This window comes from Capra hircus, chromosome 13 (assembly GCF_001704415.2).
Source record: "Capra hircus breed San Clemente chromosome 13, ASM170441v1, whole genome shotgun sequence".
Taxonomy (NCBI): domain Eukaryota; kingdom Metazoa; phylum Chordata; class Mammalia; order Artiodactyla; family Bovidae; genus Capra; species Capra hircus.
The window spans coordinates 7,175,230-7,198,108 of record NC_030820.1 but is presented as its reverse complement, the minus strand read 5'-3'; the positions used below and the strand labels follow the sequence as shown (position 1 = coordinate 7,198,108).

Below are 22,879 nucleotides of genomic sequence, written 5' to 3'. Positions count from 1 at the left end.
CTCAGAGTCAGACACGACTAAGTGACTTCACTTTGACTTTTCACTTTCATGCATTGGACAAGGAAATGGCAACCCACTCCAGTATTCTTGCCTAGAGAATCCCAGGGATGGGGGAGCCTGGTGGGCTGCCGTCTATGGGGTCACACAGAGTCGAACACGACTGAAGCGACTTAGCAGCAGCAGCAGCAGCATATGACTTTACACTCTGCTTGAAGGAGAGTGTCGATCCATCAGATGGGAACCTCCTGCTATCAAACCAAACACCCGTGACCACTGCACTGTCCCTCTTCCCTTCCATGTGGGCCTGTCCCGTCTTGTACAAGGGCAACCCTCCTCCTCTTATCTCATCCCCTTCCACCTTCTCGGGTACCTGACCTAATTAATTGTCCTCTCTCTCTCTTCTAGAGTCACTTCTTCTATGGAAGCACTTAGGTTCTTCTAATCAACTGTTCAATAAATTCAAGTCTTAAGACGAAACATAATACAAAAAACTTCAGCCCATCTCCCATCCCTCTCCCCCTCTCACATCTGTAACCCTGCCCTCTCTCCCCTCTTCTTCATAATCAAGTTTCTTGAGAAGATGGATGCCTGCTGCCCTAGCCACCCCCTCCATAGGTGTCAACCTACTCCCCTTACCTCCGCCTCTCCCACCAAGCCCATGCCAACAGCAGAGCGCTCCCTGTGGTCACCAAAGCTTCCTCATCCTCCATCAGTGGGCTTTCCTTTCAGTCCACATCGTGCTTCCAAGCAGCATTTGACACTCCCTTTGCTTTGAACTCTTTAGGGTCTCTTAGTCTAGGTAATACGATCCCTTTCTGCTGTTTCTCCTTAGCACCTTGCTAGCTACACATCCTCAGTCTCTGCAGGCTCCTCCTCTTCTTATGCACTCACTGCCCGTTAGGTTCCTAAAGGCTCTGGACCAGGCCGCTTTCTCTTCTCACGTCAGGCAGCTGCTTCTCATACCACCTATTGACAGTGACTCACAATGTTTACCTGGGCCACTTGCCTCCTCTGAGCTACACAGCCACGCACTCAACCCCTACCTGATGTCTCACCTCAGGGTTTTCAGAAGCATTTCCCACCCAACATGCCCAGGTGTGAATTCAAGAGCTGTGCCTGCTCACACTTGGCTGTCTTCTACTGTTTCTCTATCAGTGAAGGGCACCATCTATCTGGCTGCGAGAACTAGAAACTCAGTGCCAGGTTGGAAATGACTCTCTCCTTATCAGCCCACATGTAATCCACCAGCAGGAACTGTCACGTTTATCTCCTAAATGTTTCCTGAATCCAATTCATTCACTTCTCCCCATCTCTACTGTCACCACCTTAGTCCAAACCACCGTCATTTCTCAGTAAGCTTTACAGCAATGTCTCCCTACTAATTTATCTGCCAATCCACCTAAAAATACAAATCTGACATCGTGACCCCTCCCCCATTAAAATATCTCAAGGGGCATTTTAAGAAAAAGACAAACAATCTTAACAAAGGCTACAAGGCCCCCATTTGCCTCCCAATTTAATCAGTCCTCTCTTTTCACTCCCTATATTCCGGCCACAATGCCCCTCTTTCGGTTCTCGCCATGTTCTCTCCTGCAACAGGGCCTTTGCACATGTCCTTCCTGCTTCGCCCAGTGGCCTCACTTCATTTTTCAGGGTACAGCCATCGCTTCCTCAGAAGGACTTCACTGACTCTCCCAGACCAGGACCTAGCCCACCTAACCCTCTGGCAACCCTTGTGCCTGGATCCGAGCTGCCAAGCACTGCTCGAGAAAGTCACTGAGGTGTCCTGCCATCCTCACACACTCCTTCAAGAAAGTTCTGCCTGCCTTTCGTGGGCAGTCACCAAATTCCCCTACTGCACAGCACCTACCACAAGTCTAGTTTAACATTTATCGTTGTGGCCGCTGCCTCAGGTTGGCTGCACCCAGCTTGTATTAAAAACTCCATCAAGCCAGTCCACTTTCTCCTTACCCAGTGTATCTCCAGGGCTTGGCCCCAGTGCCTGCACAGTCAGCTCGCAAAATACGACTCTCAAAAGGGGCCTAAAAATTCCTTAAAGTGTCTTACCTTGTAAGTCTTCCATCAATTCAAACATTCCAGGATAGTTAACTTGAATTTCATCAGTGTCCTATTTAAAAAGAAAGCAGAATCTTCATTTGGCATTCATTACCAAGGATCTAGATCAGAGAAGAAGTCGCAGAAATTCCCCAGACCGATCTCTCACAGTAAGCAGGAATCTTCTTTGCAATCCTCTTTGCAGGTATTATCTCGCTTACACTTGATTTACAAAGATTTCAAATTGCAGGGTACATGCTTGCTATTTTAACAGTAACCTTCCTATAACGTCATCAACTGCTTCTAATTCTCTCCTTGGGATTCACACAAAGTCTGTTCTGTACTCTGTAAACGATCCTTTTCTTCCAGTCTTTGAAAAGTCTTCTAGGACACTATAACTTTTTAGGGGGAGGGTTAGGCTTCTAGACAAAATCTTTACACATGCCAACTTCATTTTTCTCTACATAGTCAATACTAATCTCTCTCTAAATGTGACACCCAGAGTCAAACAGGGTCATCTCCTAAGATGCTTCCATCCTCCTCCCAGTGCTGCAGCAAAACCGCATGGACTAGTTTAGGAACGGACATACAGCTTGACAGACACAGTTTATTTCTTGAGTGACGTGGTGAGCAATGTGTCCCGCTCTTTCTCAAGTTCGATACAGGAGTTCACTGTTGGGACAGTGGCAGAGAGCACTGATGCTCCCCAAATATCCAGGTACTCCTGGACATGTCACAGCCCCACACATGTCTTCTGGCAAAAGAAAAGTGAGGTGGAGGCAGGTAATAAATAGCTAGGGAGCCTTTTCCAGGGCATGTCTGGGGCAGTGACCTTATGGGACACAAGGCCCAGATGGCACAACCATAGGATGGAGATGAGCTGCCCAACCAGAATGGCTGGGATTGATAAAAATTGTGTGTTAGCCACTCAGATGCAGGAGTCTGTCTATGATGGAAACTAAATATAAAACACTTCCTTTTTTCCCCTGTGCTATCAAAATGCTGCACGTAAGTCAAATTTCATCATATTGGCACTATTTTGAAGCATCCAGATCTTTTTGTGTTCTGTAGCTTTATCTAATATCTGTCCAATTTTGGACTTAATGTTGCACAGAATCAAGTACAAAACCCTAAAGAGCAGTTATCAAAAATACCCATTTTAATTCCTAAAGAAACATACAACAAAATGACCAATTACCATTTTTTTTAAACATTAGAGACACAAAATTACTTAGAAGCAGGAAATTTACATATACTGTTGATGAGGCATGTCAATTAATGCTACCTTATAGACAGTGATTTTACATGTCAAAATCTGAAATGCATAGATTCTTTGACTCAGCAGTTTGACAGATGTGCAGAGATTATGTGTAAAAGAAAATTCATGGCAACACTGTTTGAAAGAATATAAAAAACAAACAAACTGAAAACAATCTAAATGTCCATTAACAGAGAAAAGGTTAAACAAAGTGTACCTGTTCAATGAAATACTACATGAAAAGTGAAAGTGAAAGTCACTCAGTCATATCTGACTCTTTGCAACGCCATGGACTACACAGTCCATGGGATTCCCCAGGCCAGGATACTGGAGTGGGTAGCCTTTCCCTTCTCCAGGGGATCTTCCCAACTCAGGGATCGAACCCAGGTCTCCTGCATTGCAGGTGGATTCTTTACCAGCTGAGCCACAAGGGAAGTCCGAAATACTATATAGCTGTCAAAAAAAAAAGAGAACATGGTAGGTATACGTTTGTAGCGGAAGATCTCCAAGACAAGTTATTGACTCGGGGAAAAAAAGACTTTATATAGAAAAAAGAAAAAGGGTATATATATTGTTGTATATGTATGTTTAAACAATGTAACTGCACTCCACTCTGTGAGGAAGAACGTCGGAAAGGACACACACGACAGTCGACAAAAGGCATCCACGTGGAGAGGGACGGCGGCGGGGGGCGGGGGGAGGTGTCAGAAGGCAGGAGACCTCCACTCATTTTCGACCTGCTGTGCTACTCTCTCTTTGTCTGTTTTTTCTTTTCTTTTTAGACACATGCATGGATTAAGTTGTATGTGCACTTTTTAATAAGACCATCTCTGGATAGTCCACTTTTTCTATGTATTTTCCTACATAGGGAAACTATTTTTAAAAAGAGATTTTAAGATGAAAAAAAAAAGAATTCCTTCTAGGCTGATGCCTACCATTAAACAATACCCTGTGAAAACATTTCAATGAAACCAACTAAAAGCACCATCTCCTTCTCAATCAAAAGAGTACCAAAATAGCCTTGTCAAAGGTCTTATTCAAATCAAGATGAAGGATAATATTCAGTTTTCTCCTAATATACTAGTCTGGAAATGATTCTGAAAGGAGATGAGTTTCACTTAGAATGCCAACTAATTAAAAAAAATAATTCATTAAGAGGGTCATATGTGTAAATATAATTATATGATATTAATTTAACTTGATTTCACTTTAAAGATAAAAATCCATTGCAATATAGAAGAAATATATCTAATGTTATATGCAACATAAACCTGCATAATTGATTATATAAAAGCTTTTTTGCATAGGAGTTTTTGAAAATTAGTCAGGATGCAATGTAAAATAGCACTCTGGAGACAATGTATATGTCTCCATGAATAAATCTGCATAAATTTATTATTAAATTACCCTCTAATTTTAAAACTATAGAGAGGATCATATACCAAAGGGAATCTTTCTGGAACACATAACCCACTTTACAACTTAGAAAACTGCATGTTGTTAACATAATTTAGCTTTCTTTTGATGACTCAGGATAGAGGTTTCATCTTTTTCCTCACAGGCGACACCTTTGAGTCCCCTAATATTCCTGCTGAGCTGTCTGACCAGGCACGCGCTCCTCACATTGGCCCATGAGGGCTGTGTCACCTCCAGTCTAGCATCTCTTCCCTTCCCTCTCAGCCCCTTCCCAACATCAGAGGCCCTGCAGTCTGCGCCCCTTGCTTTCTGTCAGAGCATGGACGGACATGACCAGCCATTTTAGTGGGCTGATTTTATGACATATACTCACACTGCTAAGTTGCTTCAGTCGTGTCCGACTCTGCGACCCCAGAGACGGCAGCCCACCAGATCCCCCGTCCCTGGGATTCTCCAGGCAAGAACGCTGGAGTGGGTTGCCGGTTCCTTCTCCAATACTCACACTACACCTCCTTAAAAAGTTATTTTAATTTTAAGCCTGTCTAACCTAATCTAACCCTGGGCCTCATGAAGGCACAATCTCTCACTTCCGCCTCACATGACATCACTTTCCTTGAGAGCGGGAGGCCGTGCCGTGAGCACTCCTGACACCACCTTCCTCCCCATCGGGGATGCTCTGTCTCTCGTGGTACACCCAGCTCTGAATTTGAAGGGTCTGATGGACAAGCAGGTCTTAGAAAATAGCCTCCCTGCTAACTGAGGTCCTTTTCTTTTTGAGTTACTTATTTCGGGAACAAATAACTAAAAATTTTACATTCCTACCTTGTGTCAATCAAGATAAAAAGATTATTTCTGAACAGTGTGATTAATGGGTTACTCGATTCTCTTGATAGTTACCACAGTCAGAGTATTAAAGCCAGCTCTCCCAAGCAGATGTCCCAAGTCATTGACAGCAGTGAAAGGGGAGACGTGTGGAGAAAAGCCCCCTTCCCTTTCTGTTTCCGCTAATTGTAAGGAACACCGGAGTTCAAAGAGCGTGTCACCTCCAAACATTGCACCAATGAACACTCCATCTGGTTTTAAAACATAATGAATCTGTAATAAATACAAACAACAACACGATTCAAAATTTCAGACACAAAAGTGTTAAAAGAATAACTACATGGAATCTAGATCAGTATTTCATGATTACCATTCTTATTCTGTCAAGTTAAAAACCAGATAATTTAATAAATAATACTTAGACAACCAACTATCAGAAAGACTCTGCAGGATATTATTCTAAAGAAAGATAAACATTTACTGATGGTGTTAATATCTATAAGATACGTTATATGCTTCCAAATTTTCTAATAATAGACAAAACTTACTTTTTCAATCAGTAAAATATTAAAAGAACAAGATTTTTGATGTGGTAGGTTACAGAAATCACTGTCCTCCCTGTATCTGTGCCCTCAGACATGTCACTTTGTATCAGCCCCCATTGGGAGAATCTGGACCAGCCCCACGACTTGCTCTGACCCAAAGAATGCAAAGAATGGCAGTGCCAAGCCGAGGGCTCGATGCCCTTGCTGCTTTCACCTGCTCTTTAGGAGCCCCGTGTATGGGCCATGCTGTGAACAAGGCTGAGCCGGCCTGCTGAAGGATGACAGCAAGAGACATGGGAATCAGCCAGGAGTCCAGCTGAAGCCATCTGACAGCTCTGGGGCAAGCCACCCCCAGGTCAGACACATGGGTGAACCAAGCCAGACCCAGAAGAATCTCCTAAGTCTGGCCCAAATCCCTAACTCACAAAATCGTGACTTACTTTTTTAAAACACAAAGTTGAGGTGGCTTATTAAGCAGAAAAAGCTAATTTATAGGGCAGCCATTATGATTCACAACTAAAATGTCTAGTAACATTTTAGTTAAATATTAACATATCAGTTAATTTAGTTACACACAGAATTAAGGAAAAGTAACCAACTTATTTTTCAGCTGTAAAACAAAAACCAGTTTTAATTGGTAACTTAAAACAGTAGCAACGATCAATTCCAGAATCATAAATGTTTACTCAATGACTCTTGGAACTACAGTCTGTAACTCGTTTTGACTCTACTTTCATATAGGGCAAGGTGAACTCTGAAGTAAATCTGAACCCACATCACGGTAGGCTACTCTAATTCAAGTATATATCTTTTTTAAAAAATTGTTTTTCTTTCTTTTTTTTTTACTTTACAATACTGTATTGTTTTGCCATACATTGACATGAATCCACCACGGGTGTACATGAGTTCCCAATCCTGAACCCTCCCTCCCTATACCATCTCTCTGGGTCATCCCCGTGCACCAGCCCCAAGCATCCTGTATCCCGTATTGAACCTAGACTGGTGATTCATTTCTTACATGATAGTACACATGTTTCAATGCCATTCTCCCAAATCGTCCCACCCTCTCCCTCTCCCTCTGAGTCCAAAAGTCTGTTCTATACATCTGTGTATCTATTGCTGTCTTGCACACAGGGTTATCATTACCATCTTTCTAAATTCCATATATATGTGTTAGTATACTGCATTGGTGTTTTTCTTTCTGGCTTACTTCACTCTGTATAATCAGCTCGTTTCATCCACCTCATTAGAACTGATTCAGATGTATTCTTTTTAATGTCTGAGTAATACTCCATTGTGTATATGTACCACAGCTTTCTTATTCATTCGTCTGCTGATGGACATCTAGATTGCTTCCATGTCCTGGCCATTATAAACAGTGCTGCAATGAATATTGGGGTACACATGCCTCTTTCAATTCTGGTTTCCTCGGTGTGTATGCCCAGCAGTGAGATTGCTGGGTCATAAGGCAGTTCTATTTCCAGTTTTTCAAGGAATCTCCACAACTCTTCTCCATAGTGGCTGTAGTAGTTTGCATTCCCACCAACAGTGTAAGAGGGTTCTCTTTTTTCCACACCCTCTCCAGCATTTATTGCCTGTAGACTTTTGGATCGCAGCCATTCTGACTGGTGTGAAATGGTACCTCATTGTGGTCTTGATTTGCATTTCTCTGATAATGAGTGATGTGGAGCATCTGTTTGCTAGCCAACCATATGTCTTCTTTGGAGAAATGTCTATTTAGTTCTTTGGCCCATTTTTTGATTGGGTCATTTATTTTTCTGGAATTGAGCTGCGTAAGTTGCTTGTATATTTTTGAGATTAATTCTTTGTCAGTTGCTCCATTTGCTATTATTTTCTCCCATTCCGAAGGCTGTCTTTTCCCCTTGCTTATAGTTTCCTTTGTTGTGCAGAAGCTTTTAATTTTAATTAGATCCCATTTGTTTATTTTTGCTTTTATTTCCAGTATTCTGGGAGGTGGATCATAGAGGACCCTGCTGTGATTTATGTCGGAGAGTGTTTTGCCTATGTTCTCCTCTAGGAGTTTTATAGTTTCTGGTCTTACATTTAGATCCTTAATCCATTTTGAGTTTATTTTTGTGTGTGGTATTAGAAAGTGTTCTAGTTTCATTCTTTTACAAGTGGTTGACCAGTTTTCCCAGCACCACTTGTTAAAGAGCTTGTCTTTAATCCATTGTATATTCTTGCCTCCTTTGTCAAAGATCAGGTGTCCATAGGTGTGTGGATTTATCTCTGGGTTTTCTATTTTGTTCCATTGATCTATATTTCTGTCTTTGTGCCAGTACCATACTGTCTTGATGACTGTGGCTTTGTAGTGAAGCATGAAGTCAGGCAGGCTGATTCCTTAGGTTCCATTCTTCTTTCTCAAGATTGCTTTGGTTATTCGAGGTTTTTCATATTACCATACAAATTGTTATTTGTTCTAGCTCTATGAAAAATACTGCTGGTAGCTTGATAGGGATTGCACTGAATCTGTAGATTGATTTGGGTAGTATACTCATTTTCACTATATTGATTCTTCCAATCCATGAACATGGTATATTTCTCCATCTATTAGCGTCCTATTTGATTTCTTTCATCAGTGTTTTATAGTTTTCTATATATAGGTCTTTAGTTTCTTTAGGTAGATATACTCCTAAGTATTTTATTCTTTACATTGCAATGGTGAATGGAATTGTTTCCTTAGTTTCTTTTTCTACTTTCTCATTATTAGTGTATAGGAATGCAAGGGATTTCTGTGTGTTGATTTTATATCCCGCAACTTTACTATATTCATTGATTAGGTCTAGTAATTTTCTGGTGGTGTCTTTAGGGTTTTCTATGTAGAGGATCATGTCATCTGCAAACAGTGAGAGTTTTACTTCTTCTTACCCAATTTGGATTCCTTTTCTTTCTTTTTCTGCTCTGACTGCTGTGGCCAAAACTTTCAGAACTATGTTGAATAGCAGCAGTGAAAGTGGGCACCCTTGTCTTGTTCCTGACTTTAGGGGAAATGCTTTCAATTTTTCACCATTGAGGATAATGTTTGCTGTGGGTTTGTCATATATAGCTTTTATTATGTTGAGGTATGTTCCTTCTATTCCTGCTTTCTGGAGAGTTTTTACCATAAATGGATATTGAATTTTGTCAAAGGCTTTCTCTGCATCTATTGAGATAATCATATGGCTTTTATTTTTCAATTTGTTAATGTGGTGAATTACATTGATTGATTTGCAGATATTGAAGAATCCTTGCATCCCTGAGATAAAGCCCACTTGGTCGTGGTGTATGATCTTTTTAATGTGTTGTTGGATTCTGATTGCTAGAATTTTGTTAAGGATTTTTGCATCTATGTTCATCAGTGATATTGGCCTGTAGTTTTCTTTTTTTGTGGCATCTTTGTCAGGTTTTGGGATTAGGGTGATGGTGGCCTCATAGAATGAGTTTGGAAGTTTACCTTCCTCTGAAATTTTCTGGAAGAGTTTGAGTAGGATAGCTGTTAGCTCTTCTCTAAATTTTTGGTAGAATTCAGCTGTGAAGCCATCTGGACCTGGGCTTTTGTTTGCTGGAAGATTTCTGATTACAGTTTCAATTTCTGTGCTTGTGATGGGTCTGTTAAGATTTTCTATTTCTTCCTGGTTCAGTTTTGGAAAATTGTACTTTTCTAAGAATTTGTCCATTTCTTCCAAGTTGTCCATTTTATTGGCATATAATTGCTGATAGTAGTCTCTTATGATCCTTTGTATTTCTGTGTTGTCTGCTGTGATCTCTCCATTTTCATTTCTAATTTTATTGATTTCATTTTTCTCCCTTTGTTTCTTGATGAATCTGGCTAATGGTTTGTCAATTTTTTTTATCCTTTCAAAGAACCACCTTTTGGTTTGTTGATTTTTGCTATGGTCTCTTTTGTTTCTTTTGCATTTATTTCTGCCTTAATTTTTAAGATCTTTCCTTCTACTAACCCTAGGCTTCTCCATTTCTTCCTTTTCTAGTTGCTTTAGGTGTAGAGTTAGGTTATTTATTTGACTTTTTTCTTGTTTCTTGAGGTATGCCTGTATTGCTATGAACTTTCCCCTTAGCACTGCTTTTATAGTGTCCCACAGGTTTTGGGTTATTGTGTTTTCATTTTCATTCATTTCTATGCATATTTTGATTTCTTTTTTAATTTCTTCTGTGATTTGTGGGTTACTCAGAAGCGTGTTGTTCAGCCTCCATATGTTGGAATTTTTAATAGGTTTTCTCCTGTAACTGAGATCTAATCTTAATGCATTATGGTCAGAAAAGATGCTTGGAATTATTTCAATTTTTTTGAATTTATCAAGGCTAGATTTATGGCCCAGGATGTGATCTATCCTGGAGAAGGTTCCATGAGCACTTGAGAAAAAGATGAAATTCACTGTTTTGGGGTGAAATGTCCTATAGTATCAATTAGGTCTAACTGGTCTATTGTATCATTTAAAGTTTGCATTTCTTTAATTTTCTGTTTAGTTGATCTGTCCATAGGTGTGAGTGGGGTATTAAAGTCTCCCACTATTATTGTGTTATTGTTAATTTCCCCTTTCATACTTATAAGCATTTGTCTTACATATTGTGGTGCTCCTATGTTGGGTGCATATATATTTATAATTGTTATATCTTCTTCTTGGATTGATCCTTTGATCATTATGTAGTGGCCTTCTTTGTCTCTTTTCACAGCCTTTGTTTCAAAGTCTATTTTATCTGATATGAGTATTGCTACTCCTGCTTTCTTTTGCTTTCTATTTGCATGGAATATCTTTTTCCAGCCCTTCACTTTCAGTCTGTATGTGTCCCTTGTTTTGAGGTGGGTCTCTTGTAGACAACATATATAGGGGTCTTGTTTTTGTATCCATTCAGCCAGTCTTTGTCTTTTGGTTGGGGCATTCAACCCATTTATGTTTAAGGTAATTATTGATATGTATGATCCCGTTGCCATTTACTTTATTGTTTTGGGTTCGGGTTTATACACCCTTTTTGTGTTTCCTGTCTAGAGACTATCCTTTAGCATTTGTTGGAGAGCTGGTTTGGTGGTGCTGAATTCTCTCAGCTTTTGCTTGTCTGTAAAGCTTTTAATTTCTCCTTCGTATTTGAATGAGATCCTTGCTGGGTACAGTAATCTGGGCTGTAGGTTATTTTCTTTCATCACTTTAAGTATGTCTTGCCATTCCCTCCTGGCCTGAAGAGTTTCTACTGAAAGATCAACTGTTATCCTTATGGGAATCCCCTTGTGTGTTATTTGTTGTTTTTCCCTTGCTGCTTTTAATATTTGTTCTTTGTGTTTGATCTTTGTTAATTTGATTAACATGTGTCTTGGGGTGTCTCGCCTTGGGTTTATCCTGTTTGGGACTCTCTGGGTTTCTTGGACTTGGGTGATTATTTCCTTCCCCATTTTAGGGAAGTTTTCAACTATTATCTCCTCAAGGATTTTCTCATGGTCTTTCTTTTTGTCTTCTTCTTCTGGGACTCCTATAATTCGAATGTTGGGGCGTTTCATATTGTCCTGGAGGTCTCTGAGACTGTCCTCATTTCTTTTAATTTGTTTTTCTTTTTTCCTCTCTGATTCATTTATTTCTACCATTCTGTCTTCTATTTCACTAATCCTATCTTCTGCCTCTGTTATTCTACTATTTGTTGCCTCCAGAGTGTTTGTTATCTCATTTATTGCATTATTCATTATATATTGACTCTTTTTTATTGCTTCTAGGTCCTTGTTAAACCTTTCTTGCATCTTCTCAATCCTTGTCTCCAGGCTATTTTATCTGTGATTCCATTTTGATTTCAAGATTTTGGATCATTTTCACTATCATTATTTGGAATTCTTTATCAGGTAGATTCCCTATCTCTTCTTTTGTTTGATTTGGTGGGCATTTATCCTGTTCCTTTACCTGCTGGGTACTCCTCTGTCTCTTCATCTTGGTTATATTGCTGTGTTTGGGGTGGCCTTTCTGTATTCTGGCAGTTTGTGGAGTTCTCTTTATTATGGAGTTTCCTCACTGTGGGTGGAGTTGTATCAGTGGCTTGTCAAGGTTTCTTGGTTAGAGAAGCTTGTGTTGGAGTTCTGGTGGCTGGAGCTGGATTTCTTCTCTCTGGAGTGCAATGAAGTGTCCAGTAATGAATTATGAGATGTCAATGGTTTTGGAGTAACTTGAGCTGCCTGTATATTGAAGCTCAGGGCTGTGTTTCTGTGTTGCTGGAGAATTTGCGTGATATGTCTTGCTCTGGAACTTGTTGGCCCTTGGGTGGTGCTTGGTTTCAGTGTAGGAGGCATTTTATGAGCTCCTATCAATTAATGTTCCCTGGAGTCAGGAGTTCTCTGGTTTTCTCAGGATTTGGACTTAAGCCTTCTGCTTCTGGTTTTCAGTTTTATTTTTACAGTAGCCTCAGGACTTCTCCATCTATACAGCACCAATGATAAAACATCTAGGTTAAAGATGAAAAGTTTCTCCACATTGAGGGACACCCAGAGAGCTTCACTGAGTTACATGGAGAAGAAAAGAGAGGGGTGTTAGAGGTGACTGGAATGAGATGAGGTGGGATCAAAAGAGGAGACAGCAAGCTAGCCAGTAATCACTTCCTGATGTGTGCTCCACAGTTTGGACCACTCAGAGATGTTCACGGAGTTATACAGAGAAGAGGAGAGGGAGGAAGGAGACAGAGGTGGCCAGGAGGAAAAAAGAGGGAAATGAAAAGGAGAGAGACAGATCCAGCCAGTAACCAGTTCTCTAAGTGTTCTCCACCGTCTGGAACACACAGAGATTCACAGAATTGGGTAGAGAAGAGAAGGGGGAGGGAGGAGACAGAGGCCACCTGGTGGAGAAAAAGGAGAGTCCAAAGGACGAGAGAGTGGTCAAGCCAGTAATCTTGCTCTCAAGTAAAAATGGGTACTGAAGATTGGATTTTTAAAGGTACAAAATTGATAACAAATACCAAAAAGCAAAGATTAAAAATCTAGAGTAGAGGTTGGATTTTCAAAAATACAATATTAAAAGAAGAAGAAGAAAGGAAAAAGGTCACAAGAATTATTAAAAAACAACAACAACCACAAAAAATATATATATATGGTGTTTGCTTTAAAAATAGGGTCTTTTTTTTAAAGTAATTGTAGGTTATAAAAATAAAAATTAAAGGAGAAACAGAGGACTTAAAAATTTTTAAATGTTAAGAAAAAAGAAGAAAAAACAAACAAAGAAACAAAAAGAATGATCGTAAAAATAGTAAAGGTATATCTGGGACTTTCTCTGGTGTTGTTGTGGGCAGTGTGGGGTCAGTTCATTTTCGGATAGTTCCTTGGTCCAGCTTATATTTCCCAAGATCTATAGGCCCCTTCCTATGTAGTTGGTACTAACGACAGGGTTTTAATCTATTGCACGTGTCACTTCCAAGGCGGTTCCCTCTGTTTTAGCTTCTTCTGTTTGCTGGTCTCTTCAGTGTCTGTTTTCTGCCCTGACACAAGGGGGGTGGTGGTGGACACATTTTTTTTTTAGCCTCACTTGTTCAGTTGCGCTGTGGGGAGGGAGGGCTGCTGCAAACAAATAACACTGGCGTGTGCTCGCAGTATCGCAGCCATGCTGGGCCTGCCCCCGCTCATGGTGCACACCGCTCAGGCTCTAAGTTGCTCTGCCAGGAACCGTCTGAGGCCAGCCCTGGGCTGCATGCACCTCCCCGGTCTAAGCTGCTCAGGCTCAGGCACTCAGGTAGCCCTGAGGCACAGACTCGGTTGGGCCTGCGTTTTGTGCCCTTCCCAGGTCCGAGCAGCTCGGGTGTTTGGCGAGCGCGGTCGCTGTGACTTATCGCCTCTCCCGTCCCTGCAGCTCAGTTTTCTGGGTGTACAGCTGGCGCCCCTTCTCAGGCGGATGGTGACCGTCCAGAGCCCCGAGAAGTCTCAGTTAGCAAAGAAGCCTGCTTGCAGTTTGGTAGCTAATGTCTCTCTGGGGCTGTGATTGCCCCCTTCCAGCCCTGGCTGCCTGTCACCGGAGGGGGATGGTCTGAAGCTGGCTAGTTCTGTTCAGTCCTTTGTTCTGTGCACGGTCCTGGTGGTGTCTCATGTTAGAGCTTTTCGTGTGGTAGCTATCCCACAGTCTGGTTTGCTAGCCCAAGTTAGTTCACTCTGGTTACACTCGGGGCATTCCGGCCCAATTCTTAAAAAACACTGCACCTCCCTGCCCAGCCCCCGCTTGCTAGTGGCGGATGCAGGCATCTGAGCTGCTTCTCCGCTGGGGGGGTTACCGTTGGGCTGGTAATCTGTTGGTTTTAATTATTTATTTTTCCTCCCTGTTATGTTGCCCTCTGTGCTTCCAAGGCTCGCCACAGACTCAGCAGCAAGAGTCTTTCCTGGTGTTTGGAAACTCCTCTCTTTTTAAGACTCTCTTCCCGAGACGGAGCTCCCTCCCTACCTCTTTTGTCTCTTTTGTCATCTTTCATATTTTTTCCTACCTGTTTTTGAAGACAATGATCTGCTTTTCTCGGTGCCTGATGTCCTCTGCCAGCATTCAGAAGTTGTTTTGTAAAATTTACTCAGCGATGAAATGTTCTTTTGATGGATTTGTGAGGGAGAAAGTGGTCTCCCTGTCCTATTCCTCCACCATCTTAGGACCGCCCACCCCAAATATATATCTTGAATGCGTATTTAAAATATTCTGAAGCAATTTTATATAAAACAGTATATAAACAAACTGACTGTAAAAACCTTTTTCCTTCTGTCCCTTCAGTGTTACTTCCTTCTCTTGCCACCAAACTCTCATAGAACTAAAGTACCTAAAATTATCAGTTTGTTTCTACCTCAGAAGGCTTATCAGTTCCCGTGGATTTCACAAGAATGACTTCCCAATCTCTACCTTGAGTCTGGACAGCTTCCCAGGATCCTATATTTATCTTTTGGCTGCTGGTGCCATAGAGATTTGTCTCTTGGCAAACATACCCCCTGCCCCTCCCCTCAGCATCCCACATACAGAACACATATTCTCAAACCAACTTCCCTTTCCAACTGCTATATTTCTGTTAGTTACCATCTTCTAGTCCCTTTATCTGATCATTACCATTCTTTCCCCTACTCTTACTAATTATCTCCAGTCATCCAGACTTAAAATTTGAAGGCAAGCTTTCACTCCTGACTCTTCAATCTTCAGTGCTAACCAGCCACCAGACTGTTGATTCTTACTTTGCAGAGTCCTGAAGACCTCTCTCTTCCTTTTATATCCACAGTCCATGGGGTCGCAGGGAGTCAGGCACAACTGAGCAACTGAACAACAACTGCCACCTAGGTTCAGTTTATTTCATGCTTGGACCACGGAAACAGTCTCTCTTCAACTTAACTGACTTTCTGCATCAGTTTTCTATTTAGCAAGATGAATCCATCTTGCAGAGTTATTTCACATACATAAAACAAAGCAGAGTGACTGGCAAACAGTACATGCGTAAGATACGGTAGTTATTCTTCTGCCTAGCGGCTTTTTAATCATGTCACTTTCCTCTTCAAAATGTGCTAGTGGCTCTGGACCACATAAAGAATAAACTCCCAGTTGCTTACCCTGTCACCAAGTCCTCTGACTTTGGTCCCGATATTCCTCATCTACACCTGGCACTATACTCTCCTCCCCCAGGCTTCCTCTCTGTCCTTTTGGGCTTCCCAGTCACTCACACGTCCCATCTATCCCAGGATCCGGCCTTCCTGGAATGCATGCCCACTCCAAATACGACCTGTCCTTTTAGGCCCTGTTCAAGAAACTTCTTCCTCTTGAAGCTTTCCTAGGCAACTCCAAGCCACAGTGATCTCCTTCTCTCCTCTGAACATAATGCTTTTACCCATCCCTTCCTTACCTGATTGCTGATAAATATCAACCAACAAACATTTATCAGCACTGTCTTAGTATAAAGCATGGGCGAAGTACAAATGGGTTCCTACCTACAGAAAATTTATAGACAATTAAGGAAGAAAAGAAACCCATACATAAAATTTCTTATGATAGCAATAGTATTTTGAATAAGTTTTAAACATTTATGAAAACCTTAGTAACATCTCCATAATTATATTTATAGAATTCTCTGGGAGTGGGGAGTCACTCATATACTTCCTAATACGGCAAAGGGTGCCAGCCCACAGAAGATAATACATTTTTTATTTGCTTCCATTTCCAATTGTCAAAAATGTGAAATAGAAACCATCTATAAGTTTCTGTGTAAAAACAGGCACATCTATAATTTGCTAATGATAAACAAAATAACACAGGCTATTAGAAACAGCACTAAGTTTCTTACCTGTTCAAGTGCTCTAGGAAGGTCATTCACCCAGTGCAAACTAAAATACGAAAGCACATATCTGTTTTAGCTTAATCTGTATAATTAATTAGTACAAGAATCACTAATACAGCAAGCCACAGAAAAGGTGTAAGCTTGGATGATTGAAAGTGCTCATCAAAATTCACGGACTGTTGGGACTTCCCTGGCAGTCCAGTGGCTACGGCTCTATACTTCCCACGCAGGGGGCCTGGGTTCAATCTCTGGTCAGGGAACTAAGATCCTGAATGCAGTGGCCAAAAAATGAATTCCTTAAGAAAAAAAATTCACTGACTGTTTTCAGGTAAGTTTTAAAATAAAAATATTACAGGATGACCTTCCTTTTGTCACAGGAGAAACCTTTAATATTACCTTATAACTTTAGAGCATAACATACCTATTTTGGGGGCTTCCCAGGTGGCACTAGTGGTAAAGAACCCACCTGCCAATGCAGGAGACTTAAGAGATGCGGGTTCGATCCCTGAGTCAGAACTCCTGGAGGAGGGCATGGCAGCCCACTCCAGTATCCTTGCCTGGAGAATCCCATGGACAGAGGATCCTGGTGGGCTACTGTCCATGGGGTCCCACAGAGTCAGACATGACTGAGATGACTTGGCACACACACATGCATATCTATTTTAACATACATATATTTTTTAAAAGTACAAATGGATTACCAACCTTAAACTGCTAACCACCAGGTCAAATGTATTTTCTCTGAAGGGAAGAAATTCTTCATCAGCTAAAACACTGACAGTAGGAATTTCTGTTTCTAGGGCATTTTTCTAAAGGTTAAAAATAAAAGTTCATAAACACATTTATACAACATCTTAATTATTAACACAATCATTGTTTGTTAGACATAAGTCATGTTATATTTACTTGACAGTTTCTAGTTCTTAAAAATTGAAAAAGCAGCCAAAGAGAAAGCACTAAAAAAATATATCTTGAATGACACTTAAGACTGGCCAGAAAAAATGGCTATCTGGTTGGAAAAACAAATGGGATAACTACATCACACCAAACCAAATCTCAGAAAGCTGAAAGTCTCAGTGTAATAATCAAAGCCAAAAAAAGTACTAGGAAAATATGGGTGCACACTTTAGACTCTCAAACGAAAATGCCAAAGTAAACATGACTCAAAAACCAGAAACTATAAAAGGAAACATGGATACACTTAATGATAAACTGATCAAAAACTTCTAAAAAGCAATAAACAATGTAAACAACATGTTTGGGAAAAAATTTACAAAATACATGAAGAAAAATTAATATCCCTAGAAGACACGTTCTTACAAACCACCTAGAATAAGAACAGCCAAGTAGAGAGAGGACCAAGGGACAGGCACATCACAAAATTACTGACAAAACTCACAAATTAAAAAGTACTCATAGCCAAAAGATATCAACAGCTACTTGGTTGCTCTAGCAATTGGAGAAATGCAAATAAAAAGGACAAAACTCTACTTTTCACCTATTAGACTGACAAAGACAAAATAACTGGCCTATGGTTGCCAACGAGGAGGAGGAAAGAGGGCTTTCATTTAATACTGTTGTTCAGTCTTCAAAGGGCAGTCTAGAGGTGGATATTAAAAACTGAAAGGTGAACATCAATGAATCCATATACTCCACTCTTGGGAATTTATTCCCAGGGAGAAAAATAAATCAAACACAGAAAGTTGCTTTATATGAAGATGCTCACCACAGTGTTGGTTATTGAGAAGCTACAAATTTAGTAAATAAAGCATGGAATATTCCTACACTGGAATACTACATGTGTGTGTGCATCCATCACTCACTGATACAAAAGAATGACGTGTTAGCGTAATACTGTTTGTATAAAGCTGTGATGGGAGACAGCTATTTGTCCACAAAGACACAGATGAAAATGTCACCAGCAGTTGCCTCTGAGTGGTGGGATTAATGGTGATTTTTCCTTTCCCTTTAGATTTCCCACACTGTTTAATTCTTCTTTATTTGTAGTATAATCAGAAAAAAAAAAAGAGCTCATTTCATTCTGAAGGAAATAATAATAAAAAGTACAGAACTAAAAACCAAACTAGGAGATCAGAAACCAGTAGCACTGAAAAGCTACCTACCAAAGCATTTTCTGCAATGTCTGTTTGGAAAAACTTTCCAACAGTTTCCTGCAATGCAATAAAGTTGATCAGATAATACAAAAAGACAAGCAAACAAGAGAACCCAGTAACAAAACAAAACAACTGTTGAAACTGCTGAAGGAAAAAGTGATTAATTTGATTAATTTTCACCTCTGTAAGGGTATTTTTCTGCATATAATTAGTATGGTACACAAACACCTTTAATAACACATATTATGTTACACAGAATTAAATGTATGCAGCCAACCGTATATGTACTATATTTAACAGTATTTAATAAAATAGAGAACATAGGTGTGAATAATCAGCATCTTCAGTTTACTCCACTGGGATAAGGTTTTACATGTTAACTTTTCCATAATACACTAAGAGCTAGTCCTCATTCTTGTGACACAGAAGATCTGGAATGGTTTTCCTGCCTTTAGTTGTTATTGCAAGAGACTGCAAAGAGTAAAGAAAGACCTAACTAACACAGATGCTTGGGAAGGCCTCAGTGGTTTCACTCTCCCCTCTGTTTCACGCATCCTTTCTTCCTTCCCAAAGCAAAGGGCATCACAATACTTCTTGCCCAGCTGGCCACTTTCCACCATGCCCTCTCTTCTCCAGGAGCCTACTCTTCCCTCCACTGCCTCTCCAATCTTCAGTCTCTATCTTCTGCTGCTTCTTGCCTCACCTTACAACAGGAATAAGCTTCCCAAGCTTGCAAACTCCTCACCTCGACCCACCTTACGGCTGTCTTGTTTGTACTCCACCGTACTACTTCTCGCTGAGTTCCCCTCGGTTCTTGGTGATCTGTTTCTACCCTCACTGCTCTACTCACATGCTTTGTGGAAGATTCCTTTCTATACACTGGCCCCAAGATACACTTACCTATCACCAAGGTCTGTAGTTCTACCTGGCCTCCTCTACATTGCTGCCTTTATATCCTGCTGTCTCCACACTGGCGGCTGGCCTTTCTCTCTCACGCCTACACTTGCCTTTGACACAGCCCTCTAATTGGTCTGTTTCTCTACACTCTGTCTTCTTCAATCCCTCCTACACACCATGCCCAAACCAACCTTCCTAAAGCATCACTGATCACACCCTACAGCTTGCCACTTCTGCCTTCCCTCCAGCCATGCCTTACATTCCAGTCGCTATGAGCACCATCCCAGATTCTATCAAACCTCGGGTCAGATGCTGTGCCTTTCAGAAGTCTCGGTCATATGAACTCCACTGATTTTCCTTTCCCTTAACTCCTGTTGCAGTTTAATGACTGTACCAATTCCACGGCATTTATTATTATCAATGACAGTGTTTTCAGAGACCTATCACATAGCCCTCCCCTGTCTTGGTGCAAGTGTACACTTTTTCGTTAAGTAGATTTGATATAGAAATCCCACTTTGATCTGTGTCCACCATAGTGTCTATTTAGAGAGGCTAAAACAATTAATGAATGTTTTTCGGTCTGAATTACAAAATGAAAAATAAAATAGTATACATATTAATAAAGACTATTTATACTTAATCACACACAAAAATTTCTAACCAAATGATAAAGTGACTATTTTTCATAGCTAAAAAAAAAATAAGCTTAATCACTTGTCCCAAATGAATGTCAATGTGATTTTTATTGTGATTTATAAAAAATATTTGAACAAACTGGGAATCACACGCAATGTATCGTATATAGACTTAGAGAAACTACCAGTGGGAATGCTGTATAAAATGGATTCAAAGAAAAATCATTTAAGAAAAAACACAAGAGTAGACAGAAAACAACCTTTGGTTCTATCACTTAAAAAATAACAAATGAGCAATTCTGATGTCATCAAAATATAAATATGATACAAACTTAATATTTTATTAAGAAAGTTTTTCCTTAAAATTGGCCAATTTTATTTCTCTAAGTTAAATCATTCAATAAATATACCTTATTCAAGTGTTCTGCTATATAACCTCGTCCACAACCAACATCCAAAGCAAGATGGAAATCTCTGAAAAACAGACACAGAAGTTACGCTTTGACTATAATAATATAGCCCCCATAAAGTAATTATTAAAAACAAATTTTTCTTAAAAAAGATTCTTGTGAACACAACTGTCAAACAAGCCCTAGCATCTGCCTGCTCCCTCACATCCCAGATGTCTCCAGCAGAGAATACACTGGGCATGGCAAGGCTGTCCGGCCAAGCTGCTCTTAGGGCCTCCCAACCAATGGCTTTCCACAAGGTTGCTCCACGACATGGATCTGAAGAACTGATTTAGTGCAGGTACTTAAACAGATGGGGAAACAATGGAAACAGTGACACACTTTATCGTCAGGAGCTACGTTAGGCATTACTGACAAAATACAGGCATGGCCCTAAACCCCCTCCCTTTGTTCCATAGGCACGGACCCGGAATGAAGAAGTTAGGCTTTGTGGTTCTGACTTGTTTTTTCCTTTCCTCGACTGAGTTGATTGAAGAGAATATTAAGGTGCTTATTGTTTTTGAGAGGAGCAGGGAAGGCATAAAGCCTTCTGCAGCTCTGCTCAAAGAATAATTCATAAAGTTAATCACTGACAGTTGTTCAAGGACCTTTACAAAAGAGTGTTCCAGGGTGAGCACAAAGGCCGCAGCTTGAGACCATGGGAGGGATTCCTATCTGAAGCCTATTTGTGAGAAAAGTGTTTATGGCAAAGGAGTTTGCTGAATTTAGGGCTTAGGAATAATTAAGAGTTAGAAACTAAAGATTTAAGGATTGCTGTAATGTTACAATATTCTACTATAGCTTATAAAAATTAGGGACTTTAGAGATATTGTTAGCTAGAAGCCCTTTCTAAGAAATAGTGAACTTAGGATACTAGGGGAAAACAGGACTTAGAAAGATGAGAAGTAAACTGAGGAATGTGGTGTGCAGCCTAGACATTAGCCTGAGTTACAGTATATTCACAAGAACACATGAGAAAAAGTAGGTAAGAGAATCGCTGAGGAAGGAACTCCTTTTGAGAGGCAACAATGATTTTTGGAGACAAATAAATCTGGATCAATGGGAACTAAAAATATCAAACCTCTGACCTAATGCTTTTGTAAAAGTATAAAAGAGAATCATAAGCTTGAAATGAACAGGCAGTCCAAGAAACCCGAGAGGCTGCCTCAGCTTCTCTCTCGCTGACACCACCCATCCCTTCAGGGTGGACCCCTGGCTCTGGAGCTGGACTCCAGCACTTCATTTTGGGGGGCTCCAAAATCACTGCAGGTGGTGACTGCAGCCATGAAATTCAAAGACGCTGCCTCCTTAGAAGAAAAGCTATGACCACCCTAGACAGCATATTCAAAAGCAGAGACAGTACTTTGCCAACAAAGGTCCGTCTAGTCAAAGCTATGGTTTTTCCAGTGGTCATGTATGGATGTGAGAGTTGGACCATAAAGAAGGCTGAATGCTCAAGAACTGATGCTTTTGAGCTGTGGTGTTGGAGAAAGACTCTTGAGAGTCCCTTGGACTGCAAAAAGATAAAACCAGTCAATCCTAAAGGAAATCAATCCTGAATATTCGTTATAAGGACTGACGCTGAAGCTAAAGCTCCAATACTTTGGCCATCTGATGTGAAGAGCTGACTCACTGGAAAAGACCCGGATGCTGGGAAAGCCTGAAGGCAGGAGGAGAAGGGAACAACAGAGGATGAGATGGTTGGACGGCATCACTGACTCAGTGGACATGAGTTTGAGTAAGCTCCGGGAGATGATGAAAAGGGAAGTGACTGGCGTGCTGCAGTCCATGGGGTTGCAAAGAGTTGGACATGACTGAGCGACTGAACAACAATTTTAATACGATAATATACTCAGACAAAGAATGAAGAGAAGTTAATGTAATTAACATGAAAATATGTGGCATACCTATCAGGAACTTACTACTTATCCCTATTTCTCAAATTTGTTGTGGCAGCAGATAACTTAGAAATTACTATGTGAAATACTATGAAATATAACACGATTAACTAAAACCCAAATAAACCATCAACTAAATAACAGCTTTTACTGAAATCTTATCAGGTTCAAATCAGTGGGCTAAGTGTACAGTTAAGTATGTCAATCCAAGGTCATTCAGCTAATAAGCAGCAGTCAGACTTGAATTCAGTCAGAAAGAATCCTGACCAGAATTCTTATCCACTACGCTATGCTGTCTCCTCCAAACATATCGTCTCATACTAAATCACTTTACATATCCAATTGTGGATCACAGGTTTAGGAAAAATTTGTGACAATTTTTAAAGAAACTTCATGCACTAATAAATTTTTTCCTATTGGAACTGAGAATCCCTTTGTAATTTCTATTAAAAACCTATGTTACAAATATAGAACACCAGTACACAGCTGGAGAACCACTGGTGAGAGAATGTCTAATGTACCTAATG

General features: G+C 40.4%; 1 protein-coding gene across 2 annotated transcripts in view; it reads right to left on the bottom strand.

Moving 5' to 3' along the window:
• The window catches only part of NDUFAF5 (NADH:ubiquinone oxidoreductase complex assembly factor 5), a 32,717-nt gene that overhangs the window by 5,469 nt on the left and 4,369 nt on the right, over positions 1-22,879 (bottom strand). For both annotated transcript variants that reach the window (XM_013968413.2, XM_005687824.2), the window contains exons 3-8: positions 20,416-20,479; positions 18,483-18,530; positions 17,065-17,168; positions 16,366-16,405; positions 5,627-5,824; positions 2,068-2,128 (exon numbers count right to left, since the gene is read on the bottom strand). In XM_013968413.2, coding sequence (XP_013823867.1) covers positions 2,068-2,128; positions 5,627-5,824; positions 16,366-16,405; positions 17,065-17,168; positions 18,483-18,530; positions 20,416-20,479 — 515 coding nt within the window. The remainder of the gene's footprint in view (positions 1-2,067; positions 2,129-5,626; positions 5,825-16,365; positions 16,406-17,064; positions 17,169-18,482; positions 18,531-20,415; positions 20,480-22,879) is intronic.